This window comes from Micropterus dolomieu, linkage group LG05 (genome assembly GCF_021292245.1).
Source record: "Micropterus dolomieu isolate WLL.071019.BEF.003 ecotype Adirondacks linkage group LG05, ASM2129224v1, whole genome shotgun sequence".
Taxonomy (NCBI): domain Eukaryota; kingdom Metazoa; phylum Chordata; class Actinopteri; order Centrarchiformes; family Centrarchidae; genus Micropterus; species Micropterus dolomieu.
Genome location: NC_060154.1, coordinates 17,597,994 through 17,625,436, shown reverse-complemented (window position 1 = coordinate 17,625,436; position 27,443 = coordinate 17,597,994). Strand labels below are relative to the sequence as shown.

General features: G+C 39.3%; 3 protein-coding genes and 1 long non-coding RNA gene across 6 annotated transcripts in view; all 4 read right to left on the bottom strand.

Annotated features, from left to right (window-relative positions):
• Positions 1-27,443, bottom strand: part of faf1 (Fas (TNFRSF6) associated factor 1) — a 1,021,784-nt gene that overhangs the window by 585,095 nt on the left and 409,246 nt on the right. The window lies entirely within an intron of this gene.
• On the bottom strand, positions 171-959 carry LOC123970685. Its single transcript, XR_006825034.1, has 3 exons — positions 576-959; positions 385-447; positions 171-300 (listed from the first exon to the last, which is right to left on the bottom strand). It is a non-coding gene; the product is annotated as an uncharacterized LOC123970685 (long non-coding RNA).
• LOC123970663 (fizzy-related protein homolog) lies at positions 1,379-7,995 on the bottom strand. Of its 2 annotated transcripts, none has more exons than XM_046048860.1 (14): positions 7,839-7,995; positions 7,164-7,281; positions 6,861-6,989; positions 6,671-6,734; positions 6,430-6,560; positions 6,113-6,195; positions 5,582-5,768; positions 5,354-5,419; positions 5,163-5,265; positions 4,498-4,682; positions 3,901-4,134; positions 3,256-3,360; positions 2,172-2,264; positions 1,379-2,085 (listed from the first exon to the last, which is right to left on the bottom strand). In XM_046048860.1, the coding sequence occupies exons 2-14, from the start codon at positions 7,230-7,232 to the stop codon at positions 2,044-2,046; spliced, it is 1,491 nt and encodes a 496-aa protein (XP_045904816.1). In that variant the 5' UTR covers positions 7,233-7,281; positions 7,839-7,995; the 3' UTR covers positions 1,379-2,043. The 2 variants fall into 2 exon arrangements, with proteins under 2 accessions (XP_045904816.1, XP_045904817.1); XM_046048861.1 differs by having other exon boundaries at positions 5,585-5,768.
• rx1 (retinal homeobox gene 1) lies at positions 14,956-22,140 on the bottom strand. 2 transcript variants are annotated; one of them, XM_046048873.1, is made up of 4 exons: positions 21,819-22,140; positions 20,563-20,898; positions 17,529-17,782; positions 14,956-16,505 (listed from the first exon to the last, which is right to left on the bottom strand). In XM_046048873.1, the coding sequence occupies exons 2-4, from the start codon at positions 20,870-20,872 to the stop codon at positions 16,005-16,007; spliced, it is 1,065 nt and encodes a 354-aa protein (XP_045904829.1). In that variant the 5' UTR covers positions 20,873-20,898; positions 21,819-22,140; the 3' UTR covers positions 14,956-16,004. The 2 variants fall into 2 exon arrangements, with proteins under 2 accessions (XP_045904829.1, XP_045904830.1); XM_046048874.1 differs by lacking the exon at positions 21,819-22,140 and having other exon boundaries at positions 20,563-20,949.

Here is a 27,443-nt window from a genome sequence, read left to right as displayed (position 1 = left end):
GAGAGAGAGAGAGAGAGAGAGAGAGAGAGAGAGAGAGAGAGAGAGAGAGAGAGAGAGAGAGAGAGCGCACTTATTGAACATCCAAACAGCAAAACTATTAACCACAAGATACTGATTCACTTTTGCCAGTGATTGCTCAATGAAATTGTGCAACCAAATTACTAAAATATACACACACACACACACACACACACACACATACATACATACATACATACATACACACACTGTAATGTAAAAATCCTTAATAGGGGACAGAAAGGATACCACTGGAGATTGCCTCGCATGATCCTCACGTTTCTGGGAGAAAGAGACAAAACACGACACTTTAGAGACCAAGCCATTTATCAGATGCTATGTTCTTGAAAGTGTGTTTAGACTAACCTCTGGTGATACACGTGTTGGACGATATATTTCCATATTGACTTTCCTTTCCCAACACAGAGCCTAGAAACCAAACGATCACATTAGTTCAAACCAGCAAAGAAAGCATAACTTGTGAGGACCTCTAATGTTACGTTTAACTTTAACCGTGCTAAAATTAGTAGGGAAAATATAGACAGGCGGATACCCACGTTTTAAAATAGCTGTCATTTGGCAGGCTGTCGGCGGGCAAATTGAACTCCTCTGTCGCCCAGCGTTTCAACTCCTGCACAAGACTCCTGTCCGCCATCCTGACAGACAACAGACCGTAAACAACTTCTAGTGTTAGCGAGCTAGCAACGCCAACTGGCTAGCTACTATTAGTGTCAGCGTAGATTGCTCGAGTCATCGACCTCATTTAGCTAATTAGTCCTTCAGCTCACTCTGCCTTTCTGGAAGACGAGTCTTTTCTTAAATACACGTAACTTAACTTGGAAACGTCTTTTTTTTATTATTTGAAATGCTTCAATTTTCAACATCCCGCCCGTTACGACTACTTCCGGTCCGCATATCCGTTGACTTAACGTTGAGGCAGCGCCGCCGCTGGTTGTCATGGATTCAGAGTATTGTGGATGTGGTTTTATCAATTTATTTATTAATTAACTCCCACACAATAAAAAAAAAGCTTATGAATCAACAATCTACTGCCTAAATATGGCACCACAAAATGGTTGTGAAAATGTAAACTTTTGCACAATGTACATTATACAAATATATAATGCATTACTTGATTCAACTGTATTTGTTATTTATTTTTCAAATACTCTGTAGTTATCTTCTTAGTATAATCACATTTGTTAGTATGTTGTATTACGCACATCTTAATTGGCATAAATAAAAATATTAGAAAAACTGTCAATTGACTTCACAAAACTCAAAAAATTACCACTCACAAGAAAAATCTGATCTTCATAAACTTAGGAAAGGAAATATACACTAAGCCAGACACTGGTTCTTCAGTTCCATCTTTTATTTCTTCCTTTACTACAAAGAATCAACCATGTAGTATATGTCTAGATCATAGTCTAGATGCACAGCATTAGACTTTCTGTCCACAGGAGCAAAACTGCATTATTTCAGCCAAACACTTACAACCTTAGTACTCTAAGGATCACAGTAAATAAGGTGCACATACTGTAAAGGCCTTAGTAGGTGATTATGTTTAGTTGTTTTAGCCATGATATGTAATGGCATTTCTCTCCATAGAAGCCATTGTAATGAAAGTTGCAACGGCTTTCACTGCGGCGTTAAATAAATACGACCTGAGTTAAACAAAAACTAAAAATGCTCTCTCCACATTTCAGATTCCACAACAACAAAAATGGTATCACAATATTTTTAAGTAAGGCCTTGATTGATGATTTCTTCAATCTACTTAAACACTTATTTAGTAAAAAAAAGGTACATTCATAATGAGACCACAAAAGTCATGAAGAATTTCCCAAACAATTGTCTGAATCAAAAAAACTTCAGTTTTCTCGCTGCCATTTCCTCTGTAAAAAATGTCACAAGATGCCTTAATTGTACTGTATGTCCTTAGCATCATGTTGATGAGCTGTCCAGTGTTGACGCCAGAATCCACTCAAATTAGAGTTTTAAAGTTTTAATATTTGCTTAAAGTTACCGTATCCTGGTGAATAGATTTAAAACTGATACAGATTCCTGAAACAAAAGAGACTTGGTTAATTGTTTTGACGATATGAGGGTATGTAATTATACAATGCTGTTCCCAAGAAGTGCTTTCTCACCTTTGTTGACCTTGTTTTACTGAATACATTCCAGAAGCGTAGTGTCTCATCTCCAGCTCCTGTCACTATTGCCTCACCATCAGGGGACATGGCCTAATACAAAAAATAAAATAAAATCTAATCCATGAGTCTGCCAGATGTTTTGGCAAATATGGCCCAATTATCCATCAACATGGCCAACAGCAAGATCAGAGTCCTGTTTCAGAAAGCAGGTTTAACAAACTCTGAGCCTAACCCTGAACTCTTGAGATGTTCAGTTCCAGAACAGCTGATCAGAGTTCAATGAACTCTGAGTATGTTCACTCTGAGTTAAGCTCGCTATCATCACTTGAGCTCCAATACAGTAGATTTTCAAATTTTAAACATCTATTTGGATCTTGGCTCAACAGCATTCAGTTGCTTTATTTCCGCTACTTCAGCAAATAAACTAAATTCAAACAAAGTCACTGAAATGCTGTTAAAACACAGCCAGACAATAAGCAGCCTATTTAAAAAACTTTGCTGCTGCATATATTTACATATAAATCTCCACTATTATAAGAATTATGTTCCTACAGTGCAGCCAATCACATCATGAGATGGACATGAATATTCATTGGATTCTAAATGTCTTAAGCCTCATCCAGTTTACACATTATGTGCAATAAACATTTTAGTGGAACTGCTCTAACAAACTGACTGTGAGAGTCGGTGTTAATAAAAAAAAGATCATGGGGAGGTTCTACTCAGAGCTAACAGTGACTTTATGCTGTGTTCTATTTGAATGTGAGGACCAAACCCGCTGTTCAAAGAAATAACTGACAACTCATAAAAGCAGTGACTTTAGATAATCCTGAGTAACAAACTGATAAACAACCAGGATTTAGGTTCTGACATACAGTAAACCTCTGCAGACTAATGTGCCTGGATAAAGACCGAGTTAATGAGGAAAGGAAACTGACTCTATAAGAGGGAGGAGAAAGAGAGAAACTCAGGGTTTGTTGAAGAAAACCTGCCAGCGAGCAGGTTAGGTTCACAGAGTAATTTACCATGCTAAACCCGCTTTCTGAAACATTTTCACATCTAAAAGAAAATACACACTGACCAGGTAGAGCACTCTGTATGAGTGTCCTGTGAGTTTGGCAACCTGAGTGAGAGCTGGATATTTCCACACCAAGATCTGGTTCTGAGAGTAGCCATGAGTGCTCACCTGAAAAAAAGAGATGTTATAATTTGTGCAACGGACCTTTATTAGATCATACCAAGTTCACTTGTATGTTATTACTGCCAACAAGAAAACAAGTTAATATACAAATAAGGCCTATTCACTGCCTCACAAGAGGCTTATTAAAGTTCACTGAGGGGACAGCAGCCCGTATGTTGTCTTATACATATGCTAAGGCTACCAACTGTCTCAACCATGGTTTAGTGAAACACAGATTACCAATTAACACGGATATGCTATGCTTTTAAGAGTACTAACCTGTGTGGACCTGTCGTTGCTGTTTTTAATACTAAATTACAGTGGATGTAGGTTTAGTAATAGGTATTAGTGTCGAGTAACAGACGGAGAAATCTCTGCAAACTGATATAAATTAAGTACAACTTTTTAACAGGCATTGTGTTGACACTTAAAAATATTCCACATAGCACCTTATTCTCAATACAAGTTTTACCTTTGTTACTTTATAATTTCATAGAAAATAGCCAGTAAATCAATTATGCACAGTGTGTAACTGGAGTCACTTACCAGCTCGTTAGCATGTTTGGACCAGGCCAGGTTGCAGACCTGAGAGCCGGTGTCCATACATTGCAGCGGCTGTGAGGTCAGGGTGTTCCAAAATCGGATACAGCGGTCAGCAGTGCCGCCCCCAGAGGCCAGTAGGCCGTGCTGGTGGGGTGACCAGGCAATGGCTTTCACTGCAGCCAGGTGATCCATGTATGTTTGCACTGGACTCAGCGAGGAGTGGTTCCAAACCAGCAGCTGGGATGAAAAATAACAACCACATCTATGAATGCAATGTGTTGATTGTTGATCTTTGTTGTTGTATATTTTTATGTTGTCAGTTTATATATTTATATGTACACAATATTCTCCTCCGTTACGTTACTTCTGCACGGCACAGACCCAGAATAATGCACATGTATATATCTGCAACGTTGTTCTTCAATTCCATATTTATATATTTCCACATTTATTTATGTTGACTGTATGTTTGTCTACGTGTAGCACCTTATCACCACAGCAAATTCCTCGTATGTGTAAAACACTACTTGGCAATAAAACTCCTTCTGATTCTGAAATGCACAAAGATAGAGGTTGTTTTAATAACAATAACAACTGCACCTTGTTGTCATTGCCACCAGAAGCAAGCAGCTGATGGTCAGTGCTCCACTTTAAGCCACACACTTCCTGTCTGTGTCCCTGCAGCCGTCGCTCTGACTGGAGTGGAGGGGTCCGCACATCTCTTTGAAGAATCATACGATCGCGGCTTCCTGAAGACAACTGGTCTGCGTTCCATGCTAACGCTCCTGCAGAAAGAGCAAAGTGTATTTGCATCGTTGTTTAATCTGCTGATTTTTGAATTTTCTCTATTAATCGATTAGTTGTCTATTAAATGTCCTCAACTGTCTTGTTTGCTGTACAACCTAGATATATTCAGTTTACTGTCATAGAGGAGTAAAGAAACCACAAAATATTCTTATTTAAGAAGCTGGATTTAGAGAATTGTGACTTTTTTTCTTAAAAATTTACTCAAACAGATTAATTGCTTATCAAAAAGGTCGTTTAAATATTTGACAACTACTTGATTAATCATTGCAGCTTAGAGTGTCTAGTCACACTCAACATTTGACTACAATGTATAATTTCTTTCAGCAGTCATTAATTCATCTTAATGCTGATTCTGGCTCTTTTATTTTCAGTCCATTTATTTTTATTGGGATTTGAGTCTTCTTGTTAAGGCACTTTATTACCCATGTTCAGAGTTTAAACACAGCAAATGTTCTCACCAACTCTAGCTGTGTGTCCTTCCAGAGCAAACAGTTTCTTCCCAGCACCAGCATCCCAGATCTGTACATAACCTTTGTGAGTCCCCACTGCCACCAGGTTACCCTAAAAACACGAAGAATCCTATCATTAACCAAAACTATTAACACCCAAGATAACAGTTTCCTGAAGGCAGTAAGCTATGTGTACTTACCCTTTCGGACCACCCAACTGACGTGACAGAGTCTCCCTCCACTGATAAATCACACAACCTTGTTACCTGAGGAAAAGACAATTCAGCTAGTGATTCACTGTGGCATGACATAGTAATTAATGCTGCCACGAAACACAATTACGTTTTGTTTTGTTTTTTTACAAATATACATGCACATTAAACACTTCAGATTCATGTTCCAATATTAGTTCTGTAAACACTCTGCACCACCTGGCTGGTACAGGCACTCCACAGGTAAACGCATGTACCCAGCCCGACACTGAGCACGTTGAGGGACGACCAGTCCACCAAGTTGAGGTAAAAGTCATCCTGCAGCTCCGGAGCATCCAGGACTTTAAAAGGGATCTTTGAGATCTTACGAGTTGGCTTTCTTGGTGAACGCAGCAATTTCTGGCTGCAACAGGAAAAGGCAGACATTATGAACACCAGCATGCAGGACAAAGAGACATAAAATATTATATATCCCAGCTGCTATTGGCCTTTTAAATCATTCAATGTGATTCTATTTTATTGTTGGTTATTTTGTCATTTTATTGTATTTTACTGTGGCCTTTTAAACCTTGTGTAATTTCTTTATGTCATATTTATTTATTGCCTATGTATAAACTCCTTGCTGGATGGTTGTGTGATGAATGCTGACTATACAACAATTTGCCCCTCGGGATAATAAAGATATCCTTGAACTTGCTTGGAGTGTGATCAACAATATCTAAAAACATTTTTTTAAAGTGCTTCTACCTTTTGTTGCTGACAGGTGATAGAGAGTAGGGGGAGATGTTGGTGCCATCTTCGGGTGAAGACCTCTCGGTATTGAGTGAGTACTGCATAGAAAACACAGGCGGAAACGATCATATACTCTACCAGCATCATTAAACTAACATAAACCACTGACGCAAGACTGTACACTGACTGAATAGTGGCGTTGTACTCTTTGATTTAGTTTTTGATCCCTCACTCAAGACTCAGAGCATTGTACGTGTGTCTGTTCTGACTCTGTATGATTAATGTGCTATATGAAAACAAAACATAAAGAGTATGACATTAAATGTTCATACAGTGAAGAGACTTCTCTTCTCTGGGGTTGATGGCTGTAGACGCCTGTCCTCTGTCTGGGGGTCCAGGATCTTTTCTATTCCTGCTCCCAGCAGCTCATTCTTCAGCAAAGCAGAGTAGGCCAGCCCATCTGCTACATGAACAAAAATATAATTTTACACGGGCACAAAACTACAATCCTAGGTGCACATAAGCAAGTAAAAGAATTTCCAAAAGAACCTTTACAAGGTACAATGTATTTACCTTTGATATTATCAGAAGAGGCGTCTTTTGTTTTTCTGTTCTGACTTGGTGACTTCTCATTTTCCTGAAATCGCAAAGACCGTTTAGTTAATTACACTGTAACATTCAGACTTTTGTCATACACATGGAAACTACATTTTTCTTGCAAGAGACACACTCCTCAACAACATTACCCACAAAATGTTCATACATTGATCCTGTGGAAGTTGATATTCCAGTTTGCCCCTGCTCTGGTTGGAATGAATCTGTCTCCAAGTTTACTGGGTGAGGATAACGGGGAGCCGGTGGGTGTCCGACTGTGCAGACTCTGTGGTAGTTTCTGCAAAATCAACAAATGATATGTATTTATTTATGAATCTATGAAAGTTTGATCACTTTTTTGATTAGTTCATTTGTAATCTAACCTGATAATATCACAAGTTCAGTGTTGATTATTAAGGAGCACAGAAAAACAACAGTAAGGAGGAGAAAAGTTACAAAAAAACCAACTCACAACAGGGCTTAAATTGTCATTCTGAATGTTGATTTGTCGGAGGAGGCGATGTTCATATTCTGGATCCATCCTAAACCGAAATCCTGATCTCAAAGCCACAGGCTGGGAGGTTGGAGACCTGGCCAACACACACACAAATATTTCAGTAGTTACACTGAAATGCTTTTGCGATTTGTTTGTTTTTGTAGTCTGGAGGATATTCTGTAATGCAGGGTTTGAAAGTTAGCCAAAACACTATGTAGTATCCTGAAAATACTTTAATCCTGCAAAACCAGAAAGTTAGGTTTGGAATAATAATTCTGTCTTGACTGTTGTTTATTGAAAATAAAAACTTTTAGATATCTGTCCTCGTACTGTGTTATAAACTAAATAATTGTAACAACGTGTAATTTATTCAGTGTTATCTTAAACTCAAGACTTGATGCAAACCCAATGCTAGATTTGGAGGAAAAACAGACAAATTAATTTAATTACGTTAGGGCCAACTTTTAACCAGTTCAAAGCAACAAAATACATTTTTAGAGCCATGTTCGTAGCTAAATGTCATCAAATAGCTTTTTTATTTTCATATTTGTACCAAAAAAAAGGAAAACCAGCAAATGACAACCAGCGTTAACGTTAGCTAGTTTAGCTAGCGGCTAATCTACTCATATTTGCAACATAAGTTATACATACAACAGCGAGCCAGTTCCTGAACACCACCGCACAAAGGCCAAACAAGAACAACAATTCACGGAGATATCACATGAAAATAAGCGATATGTTTAAAGTTATTCACTCTCAGCTGTAACGTAGGTTAATGTTTGGCTGAGGTGAAAATTACATTGCATTGTGGGATTTTTGTCACCTCGGTGACGTATGCTACTCAAATCAAAACACGGAAATGCTCCATTTCTTTAAACCAGAGTTGATACTATGATCAAGGATTAAACTTGTAGGGGTTTGTGGCTAAGGGATGGGATCCTTACAAGTATTTCACAGCCAATACAATAATACAATCTAACATAAACTTTCCCACTTACTATAAACCTAACTAACAGTAAACAGCCGATAGATAGATGGAGCTTATCAAATTAGTCCTGTGGTCTAACAGCAAACTGCAAGTAATTCAAGACAAAAGATTAGGACCCTCTAATGTAGATTTAAGAACTGCTTAACAGAATACAATTGAATATACTGTACGTTTTTTGTGTATCAGTATGGATTAATTCCTTGTCATGTCCAAGTACCAAACATAGAGGGCGTGCTAGTTTTATTTTCAAACTCCACAGAGTGCACTACTGTAGCCTTTGCTGTACTTGGCAGTGGTGGATGAACTATTCAGCTATTTTACTTGAGTAAAAGTAGCAATGCTATAGAGTAAAAAAACCCAACAACAAATAAAACAATGCTTGCATTCACAATCTTACTCAAGAAAAAGTGCAAAAGTATTAGCATCAAAACAAGTGGCCTGCCAAAAGCAAATAATACATATTGGATTACAATTATTGATGTATTAATTTGTACTTCAATGTTGTTGTGACTGGTAAAGTTAAGGTTAATTTAAATTCATATACTGCTGGATAGACTGACCTACATTAATTGATTTATATTTTATACTGATAATCTAAATCTGTACAGTGATTAGTAACTTAAGTGATCAAATAAATGTAGTGGAGTTAAAAGTACATTATTTGCCTTCAAAATGTAACAGAGTAGAAGTATAAAGCAGCAAAAAATGGAAACTCTTAGTAGCTCAAATTTGTAATTAATTACAGTTAATTAGAGTAAAAGTACATTCCACCAGTGTGTACCTGTACCAAGTCCTAAACCAGCATCGGCCTCAATTTTCTAAATGAATTTATTTTAATAATTGCTTGTCTTGTGTTGCTCCCCCATTCTTGGCAGCAGTCTGACAAACACACCACAATCAAAACTCGGGACTGGAAACACATGGATCTCTGTGTGAGATCAGACCATCAATGACAATGGCACATGCAAAAAAATAAATAAACAAGATGAGATAAGATATACTTTATTGATAGCATGCAGACAAAAAAGTGTAGTGACAAAAATAGAACTTTATATGATATGAGTCGGTTGATGCCCAAAGGGGAGGTCCTCCTTGTTAGACCATGTTGTCCAGTGCAGAACATGTTTCCTGTGGCTTGTAATGTAATGTCTTGCTCAAGGACACTTCAATAAGGTGGATATCTGCTGGGATTAAAGATTCACTCCACTGAACAGTTTGGGGCTCATTATTTGTCCAAAATCCCAGTAAAACAGAGAACAGTAAAATAATGACTGTTCTGCAGGCTTGTGATGAAATATTTGATAATCTAATCAGGCGTGAAGCCTGGTTTTGGTTGATGACAGTTCAGATGTATTTTTAGAGCTGACGGCTTGCATGACCGTCCTCCTATTTTAGATTATACTGCAACAGGAATATGACCAAGCAACCAAAACGTGTGTGTTTGTAACTGTAATACATGTTTTGTTCTCATTGGTGAATGTGCTCTTCTGTCACCACCCAAATCTATACAATAATGTGGTTTCTCAAGTGCTGTGCTAAAGAGTGTGAACCTATAATGAAAGACTGAGCACTGTGCCTTTAATGCTGGCAAGTGTAGTGATAATAATCACACACTGAGTGCACAGAGGACCCCCTGTGAACTTCACTGTGTGCTTTCTGGCGAGTGAGCCAATAGAAATTTATCACATCAGACACACAACATAGCTCTACAAGTGTGAAGGGAGCACCCCCCTTACTCCCTGTGTCTGTCTGTCTGTCTCACAGACACACCCACACAACACTGGCGCCAACAACCAAATCCCCCCTTCCACCCCCCTCTTAACTGACCTCTAATTATGTCATGCGAAAAAGCTGTGTCCCATTGAAAAGCTCTCTTAATCAAACCCAATTAATTCCGCTATTTTCCCTTATTGTCCTTTGCAAGGAACGCGTCTTTCCAATACGACTGTTAACACCAGCCATGGCCCTTTCAGATCTACTGTGGTGCAGGAGCGAAATAATAGACTGCACAATTAATCAATTAGTCATTAGGGACTCGGTTATTCTTAATCGACACAGTGCAGTAGAGGTGAGATAGGGCTTGTCTTCCTATTTGCAATTCAGCAACCTTTAACTTTGAAGACTGACACCTTAATTTCTGTGACCTTTACCGTTAGACTGCAATGGAAAATGTGCTAATGATCCCCTTTATTATTTTCTTGCATCATAATGCAACTGCTGTGCTTCTATAATTACCAGCCTACCTGTAATTTCCTCACTTATTTGCAGCGTTCTTTTTAGGTTTTTGGGGCTTGTCCAAGTTAAGTCTCAAGTCTTTGTGAGCAAAACAGGTTAACTTCCAAATACGATAACTAAAATCTAATTGTGCTCGCATCTGAAAGATTTAGCATATCTTTCTACAAGAACTTTTATCATGTTGCCCTGCTGCTGCTCAAGTCACTGAAGGTTGACAACTAAAATGAAACAGAATTTGAACAAAGATGTGTCTTTTCATAACTGATACAGTGTCATTTCAACGCATAGATATAATTATTAAATATTCAAGCTGTGAGGCTATGCATGTTCAAATCTATAGGCAGTCAAGTCTCAAGTCGCTTCCTTTATTATGGCAATGGGACACAGTCAAATGCTGAAGGAATAGCTAAATAAGTAGACCTAGCATTTTGAATTTTTACCACATGTACCGTATGTGTCCACAGTGTCCCAAATCTCCATGCTCAAGTCTCAAGTCCACATTTTTGTGACATAAGTCTGAATCAAGTCTCTATATTTCTGCTTCTATGTAATTGTTTAGCGCTTCATACTTGCAGATACAATACTTGCTGTACACTCACAACTGCATCCCCGACACGGATAGAACTCTGTTGTGAAGTTTGCGGACGACACCACCGTCATCGGCCGGATTTCAAACAATGATAAGACTTCATATCGGGAAGAAATTGATAATCTTCCATTGGTGTACAGAGAACAAACTGCTGCTCAATGTCAGCAAAACCAAGAAGCTGGTCATTGATTTCATTGATATCATTAAGGTGCCTACTCAGAGCCCAAAGGATACTAAAGGACAGTACCCACCCAGCCTGTTCACCCTGCTGCCTTCTGGGAAGAGATATAAGAGTTTCAGCTGCCCCACCACCAGACTGCAGAGCAGCTTTTTCCCTGAACTATCAGGTTCTTAAACTCAAATTCATCCTCAGCACTGCTCCATTGATCATTGAACATTGTTTATTTCTGTTTATCATTTGTATAATTTGCTTCTGTATTAATGTATATTGTCTGCAATGTATATTGTCTGCTATGAGTTACAAAACTCAATTTCATTATATAACCTGTTATATTGTGACAATAAATGTACCTACCTACCAGATGAATACCTTATGAGAATCAAAAGGCTTTTACTAGTCAACAGTTTCAACAGTAATCACTTCATCGCTGTGTGAAGAGACAGATTGATATTCAGAGTTATTGTCCCAAGTACCAGGTCAGGGGGATTAAAGGCTGGGTTCCTGTGTCTCACCACCACAAGACTTTTTTTTACCATCTTGTGATCTATTGTTCGACATCAAGCAGTATGTGAACAGACTGATTTTCAGTGTAATCCAGATGTCCCGATTAGATAAGGTTACGTTATGTTTTGGATGAGCACGTACAGTTTGTATTGCTGTCACTCGTGCAACGTGGACCGTTGTACTAATTATGATGGTCGTTCTCTCTGTACCTTTGGCACTCCCTGTCCAAATGTTCAGTCCTTTTAGAAAATAGGTAGGCCACATTTGTGGAGAGGGTCAGGGACTTAGTAAGAGGTAAAATAGAGAGTAACTTACAAAAATAAAAAATAAAATCCTATCTGGCTGTCATTTGAATAAATTTGCGATTTTGCATAGTAGAGAAGAACTCTCCACCAGAACCTTTTTTTCCCATGTTGATCTGCCGCTGCTCTTTTTTCCCATGCTTTTCTTTGTGCCACTCACTCCGGCTAAACGCATGCCTACCCCGGCCCCTGGCTGTGGCTATAGCCCCGACCCGGCCCCAGCTGAGCAGTGCCAAGCTTTCCAGCAGTTAGTTAGTGTCTGTTCAGGCTCGGCTCGGCCTGGCCCAGCCCGGATACTAATCCTCAGGCTGTCAGAGGACCCTGCTCTGAACTCATCCTGCAACACAGGAAAACGCTCTAATTGGGGGATTTTCTACATCATTAACTCTGATGAGCAGCCACCCCTTCCTACCTCCCTCCTCTTTTCCTCTCCACTCTTACTCCCTCTGTCTCTGCCTCTCTTTCTCACTCCCACACTTTTCTCCTGCCTAATCTCTTTCTTAATGTTTCTCTTTTGCCTTTCTCCCACTCTGACTTCCTCACATTGTCTGTCTCTCCTTTCATCCTTTCTTGTCAAAGCATTTTTCCCCCTCTTTCATCCATTCAGTGTTATGTTTGTTCAGCTCTTTGGGAGCACCATGAGATGTGATCCTATACACAAAATGTGTACAGTGAAAGTTGTGAAAGTGCAATAAATCTCTCTTCTTACTTGTGCACTTTCTGCGCTTTATACAGAGTAAATTTATACCTGAGATTTGAGCTCAAATATTGGTTTTCTTTTCTTTTTCTTTACAGATCAAGTTCTGTCACATGATTCATAACTGTTTTTACCTCTGTTATATACCAACAACTAGCCCCAGTTTATGCCTCTCATATATTATCCTTACATTTGAGTCACAGAGCTAAGCAACCAAAGACTCCTCCAAACATCCGGATGAAAAAATAAATATGATAAACTAGTAGAGTACAGTATATCCTGCTCTTTTTGGTAAACATGCAGAAAATATTAACACATGAAAAATATAAAATGTTTAAGAAAACATTAACAAATACTAATTTAAATCATGATACATTTTTTAATGTTGGTTCTGGTTGTACAAATTGAGCAAGGAGATATGTCACTTCATGCTTCCGTCTTGTAGGAAAAAGAGACATGATTTGGGAAATGGGTTAAAAATCTTGTTCATTCTGCAACAGATGGAATATTTTTTCACCCAGATGTTAAAAAGAGTATCTGGATTCTGGAAATGCCTTCAGAACAGCAGCAAGTGCTTTTAGATGACATTCTGGGTTTTCTGGGATCAACAAGTGTTTATGTTTCATAAAAATCAGTTGCTTAGCTCTGTCACCCGAGTGTAATGGTAATTTATGACATGCACAAACCAACAACACACCACTGGAGAGTGATGGAGTATCTAATCACTTCAAAAAAACAAAAACATTTCTCTGTTACATCCACCGGCCTATCCATATGGACCTTGTAGTGAGGTCCATCTAGGCCTCCATCTGTCCAAGAAAGTGATTCACACACTGAGGAGGCCAGCTACCACTGCGGCACCGGTCCCTCTGTGAACATGTGTTGCAGCGGCTGAGCCTGCCAGCCTGCCTGCCTGCCTAGGGGCAATTAGGGAGTTGGGTCCTGCGGTCAGAGGCCCCCCTGGGAAGCCCTGATTGATTGGAGTCTCATCTTCCTAACAGGCTGGCATCCTGCCATCAAACCATGGAACAGCAGAGAGGATTGGGAGGGGTAACTGGGAGAGAAAGAGCTCTTATATGACAGAGAGAGACTGGGCACAAGTGTTAGAGGAAAAGAAAGAAAAACATCTCTGCCCATGTATGTCAGATGATAACGATTATACTGTAGTAATCTTGGATTGCTCTTTAGACTTACTGGGGTAAAAGAAACTGTGTGGGAATGAGTGCACAGGTCAACATGAAAGCACTGCAGTGAGAAAGTGGCGATCCAGCATTCTATTAAACTATATTTATTTTCAGTAGATCTTCATTCTTTCCAGAATATAGACATCAGGGATCCAGACAAAATCAAAAAGAAAGAAAACAATGAAATTGCTAGGACAGATATAACTAGGACAGGTAAGAAACAAAACATCCATAGGTACAGGATATTTATCCTGTTCACATAATAAAACACTAAAACTGTCAAACCTCTAGTGCATTTTTGTCCAATATCTAACCTTTGGCTTGTTCTTGGTCCAAAATCACATTTATGTAGCATCCTAAAAAAGCTCGGTAGTCCTCTATGGTGTGAGGAACTGGCATTGTCCAATAGGGAGTCTAAACATCACTAACCAACAACGTAATAAAAACTACATGAAGACAGATGACAAGCAGCAGATGTAAAACTGTGCTTTTCCCTCTCTGAGCAGTACAACCAAGGGTTTAAAAATGAACCAGAAATTACATAATATTGTTCTTGCTGTGGTCTGTAGTCACATTATATTAAAGTGAAATATCACAAGGATATAAAATGGACAGTAATGGGCAAAATCATTGAGTCTGAAATTGCACTTTAAGAGGAAGGTTAATGTTCCCCTCTTGTTCCATAACAAAGTCAAAAATGTTAACATATCAGGTTACCACATATATTTTCTACCTGTACATATTCACTTATGTGAGATGCCATCTGTAGATACAGTTGCTAAAATGTCTCAGTACAAAATACAAATCTATTTAGCTCTTCTGCTTACATGAAACACATTGTGGTTAGGTTTGATCTTCTCTACCTTTAAGACAATTAGAGCTTGACTCTATAACAGATGGTAAAAGACCAAAATTGTGTCACTAATGACCATAGCAGCTACAATCCATGTTTCTCCTCCTTTGATTGAGAAAGAAAAAAAACTTCCATGACAAAATGATTACAAGGGCCTATTTAGTGCAGCCTGAGACTCCCGCACCCCCCACCCCACCCGCCCCCTTCAATTTCAGACAAAGAGGATACACTTGGATCAATTGTGCCGAACAAAGACTAAACTATGTGGGGTGACGCATCACACAGGGCTCTTTCTGCTGCACTGCACGTACACGCAACCACCCAACACTGAGCTGCCAACAGGTTTTCTCCTCCAACAGCCATTCAAGCAAAAAGCGGGTTACTCAATAGCCTGTTTTTCATTTATACTTCCTTGCTTCCTTGCTTCTTTAAAGCATCTCAGCAAAATCAGAAAAAGATTATAATTGTGCAGAATAATTTTTGGTATATTCTCAGCCCTGGTCCACTCAGAAATTGCCATCACATCTCTGACTCTAGTACACTTTGCCAACAAACAATGATCTCTCCGTATATTTAAAATCACAACAGTAGGCCTCACTGTTCCTCCACTGTCACTTGCAACATAAACCATGTTATAATTGGGAGATCAGCTTAAAACCAGTTACACAGCTTTTATAAATCAACAGATCATGCACTGAGACACTGATTAGCTGACCCATAAAAATGTGACAATTGGATTAATTAGTAAAAACACAAACTTGTTTTGTCTGACTTTTTTTGATGGTTGACAGAAATTAGCTGTCATAAGGGACATATAAACATCTGTAGGTATTAAAAACTATTTTGCCTGTAAAACGTGCCTGTAAAGAAACAATGGTTTGTTATGAAAAGTGGTTTATAAGGAAAGAAAATTCCTTGCTCCTGGGGTGCAAGTTGCGATCAACGACATTTGCTTTTACAGGACCCAGGGCAACGCTAAACATGTAGAGAACTTAAGTCTGGTAATTGATGGTTTAACATCAACAATTTAACAAAACTGTGGAGTTCACTTGTCTGCTTCAGGTCCTTGAGATGAGGAAAAATTTTAAAAATGAAGTCCAAAGAAAGTCCTAGAATCCTCAGTTTTCACAGTTCAAAATCCATTTCCTTCGCTCTATGGGTAATAGACACATCACTGCCATATTTTCCAACATTTTACTCAATGTCTGTTACCCTGAACCCTAAGGAACAACTTCAACAGCTACCTTTGCCAATGTCATTCACACGGACTGCCAGGTTTGTTAGTCACATGGGTTGCCAAGTCTTGTCCATAGACTGGATGTGTTCCTTGGCTTTCATTCTCAGTGCAGCGATACTAGAGCTGCGATGCTCCACATCCTCCAGAGGGTATTTATCAGGGTATGGCGCCGAACACTGGTAGGGAGGAGGAGCCATACTCTGCATCCCCTGGCCCATAGATGGATGAGAGTGAGGATGAGAGTGAGGATGAGGATGAGAGTGAGGATGAGAGTGAGGAGCGGAGTTGAGGAAGCCATGGCTGGGGTAGCTGGGCTGGAGGCCTTGAGCTGGACCCATGAAGCCTGGGATACTGTGGACAGGTGTAGCGCTGGACAGGGGAGAGGACAGCCAGGGGTCCAAGGGGAGGGAGTTGGTCATTGGACCCATGCTGGTGTGAACCGGTGCTGGGCGGTTGAAGGACAGCATGGGTGAGTCGTGAAGCTTCATGGTGCTGGCATCCAGTTTTTCCTGCCGACGCCATTTGGCTCTGCGGTTCTGGAACCAGACCTGAAGGACAAAACCATCATAATTTCAGGCTCATAATTTGCTGTTTAAACATTGGAAAAATAAATATTTCATAAGTTCATCTTAATAAGAAATGATTCTCCATTACCACAGGCACATTGAGCTTCTCAACCCAGCACACAAAAACACTGTTCAAACCTAAAATTATTTAATTTGAAATTTAGCTGCAAACACATAGAGTAGTAGTTAAACACCTTCAAGCACCTTGACATTGTTACACTGCATGTAGTGTGTGTTTATCTGCAGCCAAACATTTCTTGAAAAGATCATAATGAATTTCCACACACTGGAAATGTTCTTGCCACCAGCTATCACGTCACATGATAACAAGTGAATCATCTCTATGACAACTGAGCAAACTTCAACCACTGATAAAGGCTATGCAGCTTCTGAACTTTTCAGTAAGAATTTGTGATCCAATTCTTTGCACTTAACTTCAGTTCCAGCTGCTGAATCCAGTTGCTTCTTGCCAACCTTAATGGTGTCATTTTGTCTTAAGTTTGGCCCTTTTGGGTCTCAAAAGAAGCCCCTGTCTCGTTTAAAGACTGCACCTTCTTGTCCTTACAACACTATGTGATGTTGGCATTGTGTGTTTTAATACACACAAATCCTGCTTACGAAACTATTTAGTACAATCTCCTTACCTGAATATTGACAGGCCAAAAGCCAAAGGCTTGGCGTGTTCTTTTCGTCCTCAGAACACCTCAGCATTTGGCAACATACCAATTTAACTCTTAAGGTTAACTGTCAGCTTGTGATGTGGTTATCTAATTATTCCACTGCTGTAATATATTAAGGAATGGCCCAAAACAAGAGAACACAAAAGAAAAACAACCATGAACACTGTAGACTGTGAATACTTACTTATATAAACAGACAAAATATCTTGTGACTGACTCAATGTTCACATTTCTGATGTCAAATGATCTGCTGATCTGCTTATATAACTATAGACTTGTTTGTACACACTCATGTTGTTGCCTCTGGTGTTGTGGTTCCTCTTACCTGAACTCGGACCTCGGGGAGGTTCACCTTCATGGCGAGCTCCTCACGGCTGTACACGTCTGGGTAGTGGGACTTCTCGAAGGCACGCTCCAGCTCATGCAGCTGGTAGGTGGTGAAGGTGGTGCGGTTCCGCCTGTGCTTCTTCTTGGGCTGATCATCCTTGCAAGGCTCTGGAGAATTGCCTTCATCACTCTCTATGCTCTTCCTCAGTTCGTCCAGTTCCTCATCACACTTGTTTGTGTATAAGCCAGTATCTGTGCAGTACACAAGAGACATGAATCAAGGCTTTATATTTTCTTTATATATGATGTCATAGTTTTTTTTATTTTAAAAATGTGTGATTATCAAAACTGTGTGTTTCAAGTATGAACTCAAATGAAAAACAAGAGCAGAATGGTACGTTGAAATGAAGAATGTAGTGCACACTTTCCAGTAGAGCAGACATTAGTTTGACACCTGCAACAATAGGCTACTGTAGGTCAGTGAAGCAAGCAATCCCCTGAACTGCTATAAAGCTCAAAAGCATTCCTAATCGGATTTAGAAAAGTTGTTTCCAGTGTTCATCTCCTCTAAATGTAAACTGTCTTCAAAAAACATGTTTAGAAACAAGAATGGTCCCTGAACTGCAAGCCACATTGTTGTTTCCACTGCATCACAATCACAATCAGATCAGTTGCTCTTGTGAAGCAGCTACTCTTAGTAGTTCATTATGTCTACCAGCATCAGACCTGAATCAGATACAATGCATCGTTCAGGTTGTGTTGGATAAACTGTCAACCCAAAAAGTAGGTTAAAATTTACTTTTAAATACTCTGCTGGTAGAAGTTTTGTTTAAGAAGTGCATATTTGGCATCTAAGTGGAAAGAAACAATTATTTGGCATGAAATAGTAATTCTACAGAAAATCCCATCTTGTCTGTCAAAATTAACTTTATCAATTAACTCCTACAATATATGGTTAGACAAAAAAACTGAACTCAAGGCTCATGTACTAGCTCTTTCCAGATCGAATCCATTCAAGTCTCCCTGCCTTTTTTAGTGGATGGAGTTTGCTCAGTTGTCAGAAAAGTCTAGTAAGTCAACTTTAAACCTGCAATAAGACATTTTTGGCCTGTCTGTCTGCCTTTTGGTGCTTAGCAGGTAGTGTACAGTGACATTTTAGAGCTTTTTTGTTGAAAACAGCTTCCTGCTGCTGCCCAAAACTACGCTCTGAGAGCAGTGAGAGTGAACCAAAATATTAAAGTTGCGGGCCAGACAGCTAAATAATGAGCTGATAGTCCTCTGTAAGTATATAACCACGAGCAAACCCTGTTCACATTGTCAACTGATGCATTTTAAGTCTAAAAATGTTGATTATAACTGCTTTAATTTACAGTTTGTTTTATGTCAAATGAGCATTTCTAAAGTCAAGAATTAACCTTTATGCTTATCTACTATTGTTCTATCTACTGCTTCAGTAAAACAACTGACAATAGACAAATGTAAATGTGAGCATGTTTCTGTGACTGAGATGTGTTGATGGAGATAAAGGAGGGGGTCATTGTGGTCTTTCAACTGGCAAACGGGAGCAGAGGCAAAGCAGGACTTTGGGGGTTCATTTATCCACCTCTCATTAAGCAGCTATGACAAAGGCCAGGCTCTGACAAAGGCAGAGGTCAGGTCTGGTTCAGTGATCAGCTCTTGGCCTGTCAGACCATCACAGCCGCTGGTCTGAAGGCTGCCCACTGTTTATCAGCCAGCAGAACATCTCAGCACAGAGAGAGAGAGAGAAGGGGGGCGAATGACACCAAACACAGAAAAGTTGCTCATTCAGGGGGAACTGGGCTGACTTCACAGGATAGTTACACACAAAAGAGTGATGTCATTGGTGTTGATGTACGTTAATCAAGATTCAGCGACTGAATTTGAATCACTTATTTTCTTTCTGGACAAGACATATCTGTCTGCAGTTCATTTGTGTTTCTGCCACAAAATCACCAACCACCTGCCAGATCCTGCACGTGAAAATAGCTTCAGATTAAACGTGATGAATTCTGAGACAGTACGATAACAATAACACCCGAATGAACTACTGTACAATCTAATCTGCACAGAAGAGAAGATTAGGGGAATTCCACAATGGGATGGGATTGGGTTTGGTTACATAAACCCCCTACACCATCTTGTTCTGTGATTTATCTCTCAATCTCAGCCCACACAGTTCACACAGTTAATGCAACAGGCTCCACATGGCAACAGTGTGTAACACAGTGGTTCTGAATCTACATGTGAGTGTTTTTTAATTGATGCAAACTGCACAGAAATCCTGCACGAACACACGCACAAGATCCAATGTTACTTAAAATCGCCTCATTTAAATAGGTCAGATTTCTAATTATCACTTGCAACTGTCTGTCAAACAATGGTTCAAATGATTAAACAAAATAAATTAACAACTGCATTTGATCTCATGTGTTGCAAAGACAGAAGAATGGGACTGAGCTGAGCTGTTTGCTATGCTTCCTTATCTTGTGAAAAACTTAAAAGCATAAATAAGAGTTTATACTGTTAACTGGTCATGGTTAACAGTATAAACTCTTACTTTTTGAAGTTTTTCATACAATCACAAGTTCAATCTGGCTCTTGAGTTATTTTAGTTTGGATAGTGTTGGTGGCCAGAAAACTTTATGGTCAGTGGTCAAAAAACATTTACGTTTGCTCAGTGGTATCAATAACTTGCTCAGTGGTATCAATAACCTAACTTCAGTGCAGCAAAATCAATTCTTTCTTATAAATTCAAATCGTAGAAACGCTGAGCCCAGAGCTCATACTTATCCAGCCTTCCCAGACCAGAGGTGCCGCTGTTCAATCAATATCCTTAACCATCTCATGTGTCCTATTCATAAACTTTATCCTCAATAACAAACTCAAACCCTGAACTCTGCACTGCCAAGGAACTCAATCAAAATAAAATTGATACCTGGTGGTGTGAAACTAAGTGCTCTAAAAGGTGATACTTCTGTATAAAACTTTGCCAGGATGGAGTCCAGACTCACCATGGTACTGCTGCTGCTGCTCGGTGCTGCTGTTCCTCAGAGAGGAAAGGTGCCCACTGTATGTCGGGTGTGACGAGGGCTCCTGCTGCTTCCCAGGTTCTGCCAGACCTTCTATGTCCACTTTATGGGGCTGCGGGGCCCCTGCAGGGCTGAGCAGGGGGTCCTGGTCTTTACTGAAACCTAGAATGACATCTATGCTGTGGACGCGGCCCCCGCCAACGATGCCCCCACCTTTCCCCATTTCGTGGAAGTTGCTGGGTGAGAGGCAGCTGTCGTCCACCATGCTCATGGTATCCAGTGATAGATGCATTAGAGCGTCTGGGCACTCTCCCGGGCCTGTGGTCAGAGGAAAAGAGATGAGTGTATGACTAAAGCCACAGAAGCAGGTGAGCGATCACCTGGTTACTTGACTCTCTGTCCATCCATCTAAACCCACTTCTCCTCTGCAGAGTCGCAGGGGGTTGAGAGTCTATCCCTTAGACTCTGACAGCTGATGGACACTAATAGCACAAAAGTTAGGTCTTAATACATACCTTTTACATTTGTAACACACATTTTTTAATAAATGTTCAGCACTAATGACCCTACAGTGTTGATTATGAATATGAATTAACTGCCCAATTTAAAATGTATATTAAATTCCTACTTTTAATACAAAACAAAGACTACGTTTCTCACAAGAACCCAAATATTTGAGACAAACCAAACTTCGTGTTGATATCATGTCATTTAGTGATAATGTTGCCTGCTTCAATAAAGCACTCAATTCATTCACTGGTCATATCATCTTTAGATAAAGTAATGCATGTTGCTGAAAAAAAATGAGGTTTATGTCTTCGAAAAGATATGTCTACAAAAAGGTGGAAAAGAGGGAAATACAGAAGAAAGAAGAAGAGCCTTTTGGCCAAATCTGAGAAATCCAGTTCGTCACACGGATGTTATTTAATGTGCACTGTCCCCAATAAGAAGAAATAAGGTAAAGTAAGTAAGTTAAGTAAATTTGCTGGATTGGAATTGTTGCACAATTTTTTTCCTGTATTCTTTTATCTATCATTTGTGTTATAAATGCACACATCTAATTTCAGGTACTCACACATGGAGTTTATTCTTTTCTAGAGCACCAGCATACGTTTGTTGAGTGCATCCCAAGATTTACTGATTGAACACACCGCTATCTTTTTGGATCTCCAGTTTTTGGCACTTGTATGACAAGTATAACAGTAACAGCTACAAAACGAGACAGCGGAGGAGCTTACCTTTTGGAAGTAAATATGCTGAACTGTTAAAGTTGCTGATGCCAGCGCTCCACCTGTTCTTCTCAGCAGCTCACCCTCCAACTTCACTCTTCCCAGATCGTGCAGTCACTGAGCTAGCTTTGCTTACCATGCATCTCTCTCTAAATAATTCCTCTATGTAGCAAACAGTCCTGACAGAAACAATCCAATAAAGTGCAACTGAATAAAGCCACCCAGTGCAAAGAACGTTCAACTGAGTTCAGGCGCCATGCACTCCAGCTCAGAGAGGAGAGTGAAGGAGGAGAAAGACAGACAGGGAGAGGTGGACAAAGCTGAGGGGGCGTAAGAGGTGAAACGAGGGGATTAGGAGAGGGTTATTAATTGGAATCCTTCCCCCTTAAGAGTGATTGGCAACCGTTTTCTAATAGTAATTGTTTTAAATGTCATTTCCATTCACCACCACAGGAGGAGGCACTGGCCAATGAAGCCTGGACATGACTTTCTTTTGTAAATGTATTGTTTTTAAGACAAAGACCCACAGAAAGTTTTCACTAAGCTCATCCAGCTTTCCCATTATGTGGAAAAACACATGTGGTAAAAAACTAATATCAGCATAAAGACTACCAGTATGTGCATGTAACCACAACATGTATTTAATTGATAAAAACTGTAATTCTCTAAGACAATGATAGGCCCGATAGACTTGATGGACTCTATAAGATGTTGTCTTGAGAAAGCTTAAACATATTCTGTATCATTGAATCTCTGTTGTTACATTCTGTACAACTTTGGTTTTGTCTTTTCAAAAAGTTAATTACAATTTGTTAGTAATTATTGCGGTGACCGTCATTTTTTTATTAAAAACTTTTAATTAAGAAAAAAACTCAAGGCACAAACAAAATAAGCTGTTTAGCCATATAAAGGAAAGGTAACCCACCAAGCCTGTTCAGTTTTACAGGTGGATTACCTCCATTAGATTGGTGTCAGGTGACGCTGGCGTGGTAGGGGAGATGGTGGTGCAACGGGACATTGGACACATTCATGTTGGTGGCTGAAAATCTAGTGCAGCACCCCAGTAAGTAAAAAGTGGGCCAAGCTGGAAGAATTGCACAGGAGGTGCAGTATTTCTTCAAGGCCTTTAATGTGAGGCTTTTTAACATGTCCCTTTGGATTTAATGCTGCTTTTGACAATGAGACGACACTCTGATATGATAATACACAGACTCCTCAAGGTTGTGATGCTTGATGTTGACTGGAAACAAAACTGGCTCATTATCACCACAGAGTCAGTTTGTGGCTCTGAATACGTGGATGTTGTTTCTTTGTGTACTGGAGCACAAAAGTGTCTGATGGCAGCTTAAATATCAGCGGAGACTGCGCATTTCAAAGTTGACCCCAGCTTAGCGTCACAGAACTCAACCCCAACTCTAAAGACGCTAAAGAGATTTCCTGTGTCCTCAAGCATCTAAAGCTAACCCAAAGCAGTAAAATAGAAAAAGTTTCAGTCTTTACTACTGAGAGAATATCCACATGATAAAATATGTAAAACAGAGTGCTGAGATTAAAAACTTTTTTTAATGGTAAAGGTGCAGGTTTTAAATGGTAAATGCACAGAAACAAAGTTTAAAGTGGGTTCTTTGGTTGTAAGCAGTTAATGGAAAGGTAGAAATGTACAGTACAGTAAGGGGATGAATTGTGAATTCTGAATCATTAACAACATCACACATCTGAGCGGAACACACCAGTAAGACTCAGTCTATATGTGTACTGGTCCTCCATCAGCTTAAATCATGTGCCAACTGATGGACACATGGTACAATGTTGCATGAATGTATTCAGATTAAACTCCTAGCCTTAGTAATATTGTTTCAGTCTTGTAATTTATACCAAAGCATACATACAAAAAGATATTGTCACTGTCTAGAATGATTATTAACGATGCATTAGAGACACAAAAAGTCAATGGAAAAAGTTGAACCACTCCAAGCATAATGTTACAAACTTAGGAGTACACTTCTGCAGAATGTTTCATGCTGTGGGAAGTATTTATTGGGCATCTGGTGTTAAAAGTAACAGTTTCAGTTAAGCACATTTTCTATACAGGGAGGTAGCCCAGTTCCAGCCCACATCTTCCAGGTTTGTCAGTGTAGTTATTATTACAAAATGCCAATTCAGTCTGGTTACTTGGGACTGAGGTAAAAGTCAAAGTTCTAATAATGAGCTGAATAAATGACCATAACTACCTTGAACTGATACTTGCACATTCAGGCAAGAAAGATCAATAATTCTGGTGTTTTCTCTTATGTCTGCTTCTTCAATACCACTGTTCTACCGGTGGGATAATCCAGATGTATAAGGCTGAATTTTGGGGAAACACATAACATAATATTTACACCTGACTGAGAGTGGCAGTCATAAAAAAATATTCCAACTGGTGCGTATTTAAAAACACATAACATATTTTCTTTATGAGCTTGTTAGCTTAAGGACTGACTGTTATCTGACTGACTGTTATCATGTGACAACTCATAGGTGTTATTCAAACCAATGACTTGGTTATAAAATCTGAAATAAAATCCAGACTTTATTTAGGTTAAACTCATCTCAGAGAGGCTTATCATCATTTCAGTTTCAATTTAGATTTTAGAACCAATAGTATACAATCAAACATGCAAAATATCAATAACAGAGGCATTAACATTATGAATAATAAGTTTCAGACCAGATAACCAGTGTAACACAATAACATTTTGCGATCCTTCATTTCCAAAAGTGTCACCAGTCTTTTTGCACCATGACTCTCACTGCCAACAAGCTTATGGAGTAATGAAAGTCTAATGAGAGGTGCTTGTTTATCCCCCCACGATTTTGTTAATTCATTTTTGTGCTTCCAATGTTTCTCTATTATCCTAATTGAGCATAAATTGGTTAAGAAAGAACAGTGTGGTTGTCAAGCTGCTTAGTTTTATCAGATGACAATGTAAGTCCCTCTGATCCTATTAAGAGGTAAAAGCAGCTAACGTGTAAATGCCCAGTGTCAGCTTACTGAGGGAGCTTGAGCGGGGGTGGGAGGCGACAGGGAACGTGATTCATGTGATTCTCTAACATGCAAAAGCACACACACAGAGCCAACGCTGTGCCGTGGTCCTCCTCTGTGGGGTTAGAATTCAATGAAATTGTTGCGATTATTTCCATAGTAACAACAGTTACGCTGCTTCCAAGCAATTTTGACAGAAGGGTAAGAACAGGAAAACCTGTTATTCCCGTGTTCACACATGGTTACCCCCACTGCTAGCCCTTCAGTCACATCATTTGAAAAGCCTGAGCTACTTTTAAAGTGTTACGTCTTTGAAGCAGTTTGTTGAAACTAGACACAAACTGTCCTTTTAAATAAAGTGCATTGGTCATTTTGCCAGTGGTCTGACACTTTTATAGTCAATTTTACCAGCTGGTATATTGCCATTGTCAGTAATTTGATTGGACTGGATCTGACTCAATAGAAATAGGTTATTCCAACTAAGTTGCTTATAATTATGGCCTAAACAATTTGGTATGAATGCGACATTACGGCAACCACAGACCATGTGTCCAAGACATACAGCCAAAGGTCTGATGGTACGATGATCGATCTTTGGCCTAAGGTGTTCTGGTACCAACTCATAAATGCCTTTATGTTCAAACAATGCAGAAGTCCAATAACAACACACCACGCTGATCAGGCAGGCCATTCCTCCTAATCACCCCCCTCCAGGTTTTGCCATCGTTGCCCATGTGAGCGTTGAAGTCTTTGAATAGAAGTATAGAATAGAGTATAGAAGTATAGAGTCCACACCTGAGACTCCAAGAAGGACAGGTACTTTGACCTGCTGTTCGGTGCATAAGCACACACAGTTGCATAGAGGTGACCCTCTCACTATCTGGGGAGAACTCCAACCCAACGGCACTCAGCCGGAGGCTTGTGAATATCTCCACAGTTGCTTGGCAACTCTGGAAAAGGAGAGTCCAGCCCATTTCCAGGAGTTTGGTTCCAGGTCCAGTGCAATGCATAGAGCTTAATCCAATAGAAACTCACAATTATGTATTTAAAAGTATTTTGCAATTTTCATCCAAAATACATTTGGATGTTACATTTATAAATAAACATTTATGCATTTAACAAACTATTAATCATTTGTGAACTTTATTGCATTTGTTTTTTGAGACTCCCCTGCCTCGGCTCACAAAAGCATTTTTCAGCACAGGAAAAAGACTCAACAACAACAACTTCAACTGTAGCTATATATTTATGGCCTTATATTTACCTGCAGGCTGAGGAGTCTTGTAGCTGCGCTCCACAGGTAAGTGATAACTCGTCTTTCATACATGATTAAACATGTTTGATGAATGATTCTTAAGATACTTAGCTACCTAGCTAACGGGTGATCCTCTGTTGACTATCAGCATACTACAGCTAAGTTGTTTGTGAGCGCTAGTGGGAAATTCCACATCACTTAGCAAGCATTCATACCTCAAACATATCTAATTATGCACAGAAGAGTTATTACATACCTGTAGAGAGCAGCTACTAGACCACTTGTTGATGTTTAGCTGCAGGTATGTAACACTAGGTGATCACATTAAATTACCCTATACTTGTGATTTGCTGAAGCAGAGGGATCTTGTAAATCCAGGTTCAACAGTTTGTATGTAATATCCAAATATGTTTATGATGAAAACAAAGAACTAAGTAAATTTAAAAAATGGATGGAAAGTAACAAATTATCCTTAAACCTAGATAAATCCAAAGTGATGTTTTTTGGAAAGTATCAAGCTGATTCGCAGAAACTGGTTGAGATAGACGGAGTACACATTGAAAATGTTCAGGAAATAAAATTTTTAGGTATAACGATAGACAACAAGCTAAGTTGGAATGCCCACATCAGACATATAACAACAAAAGTCTCCAAAAGCCTTGCCATAATAAGTAGAGTTAAGCATATCCTTGATTTTAATGCACTCCATACCCTGTATTGTGCTTTAATACAGCCATATCTAACCTACTGTGTAGAGGTATGGGGCAATAATTACAAAAATGTAATACAGTCACTTTTTTTGCTACAGAAAAGAGCTATACAAATTATACACAAGGCCACCTATTTTGAACACACAAATCCTCTCTTTCTCAAATCAAAGCTATTAAAAATGCAGGATCTTGTAAAATTTTATAATGCACAGTTCATGTTCAAAGCGTATCACTATTTATTACCTGTGAACATTCAAAATATGTTTTCTCATAAGGAGCAGTCATACAGTTTGAGAGGATTTGGAAACTTTGCGGTACCAATGGCGAGTTCCACCAGGAGGAGTTATTCTATGTCTGTTTGTGGGGTTACTTTGTGGAATGATCTGGGGCTTGAATTAAAGCAGTGTCAAGGCATTCACAATTTCAAACGTCTTTACAAACGAAAGGTCTGGTTCCATTACAATGACAATGAGGTTTGATTGTATTCATGTTGTGTAGATTGTTGGATTAGTTGTCATTTATTTACCCTTGTGGTATTTCGTCTACCATTGTTGGTAGTTGTTCGTCATTATGTACTCTTGTGGTATTCCATCTACCATTGTTGGTATTTGATAATCATTGTTATGTACCCTTGTGGTATTTCG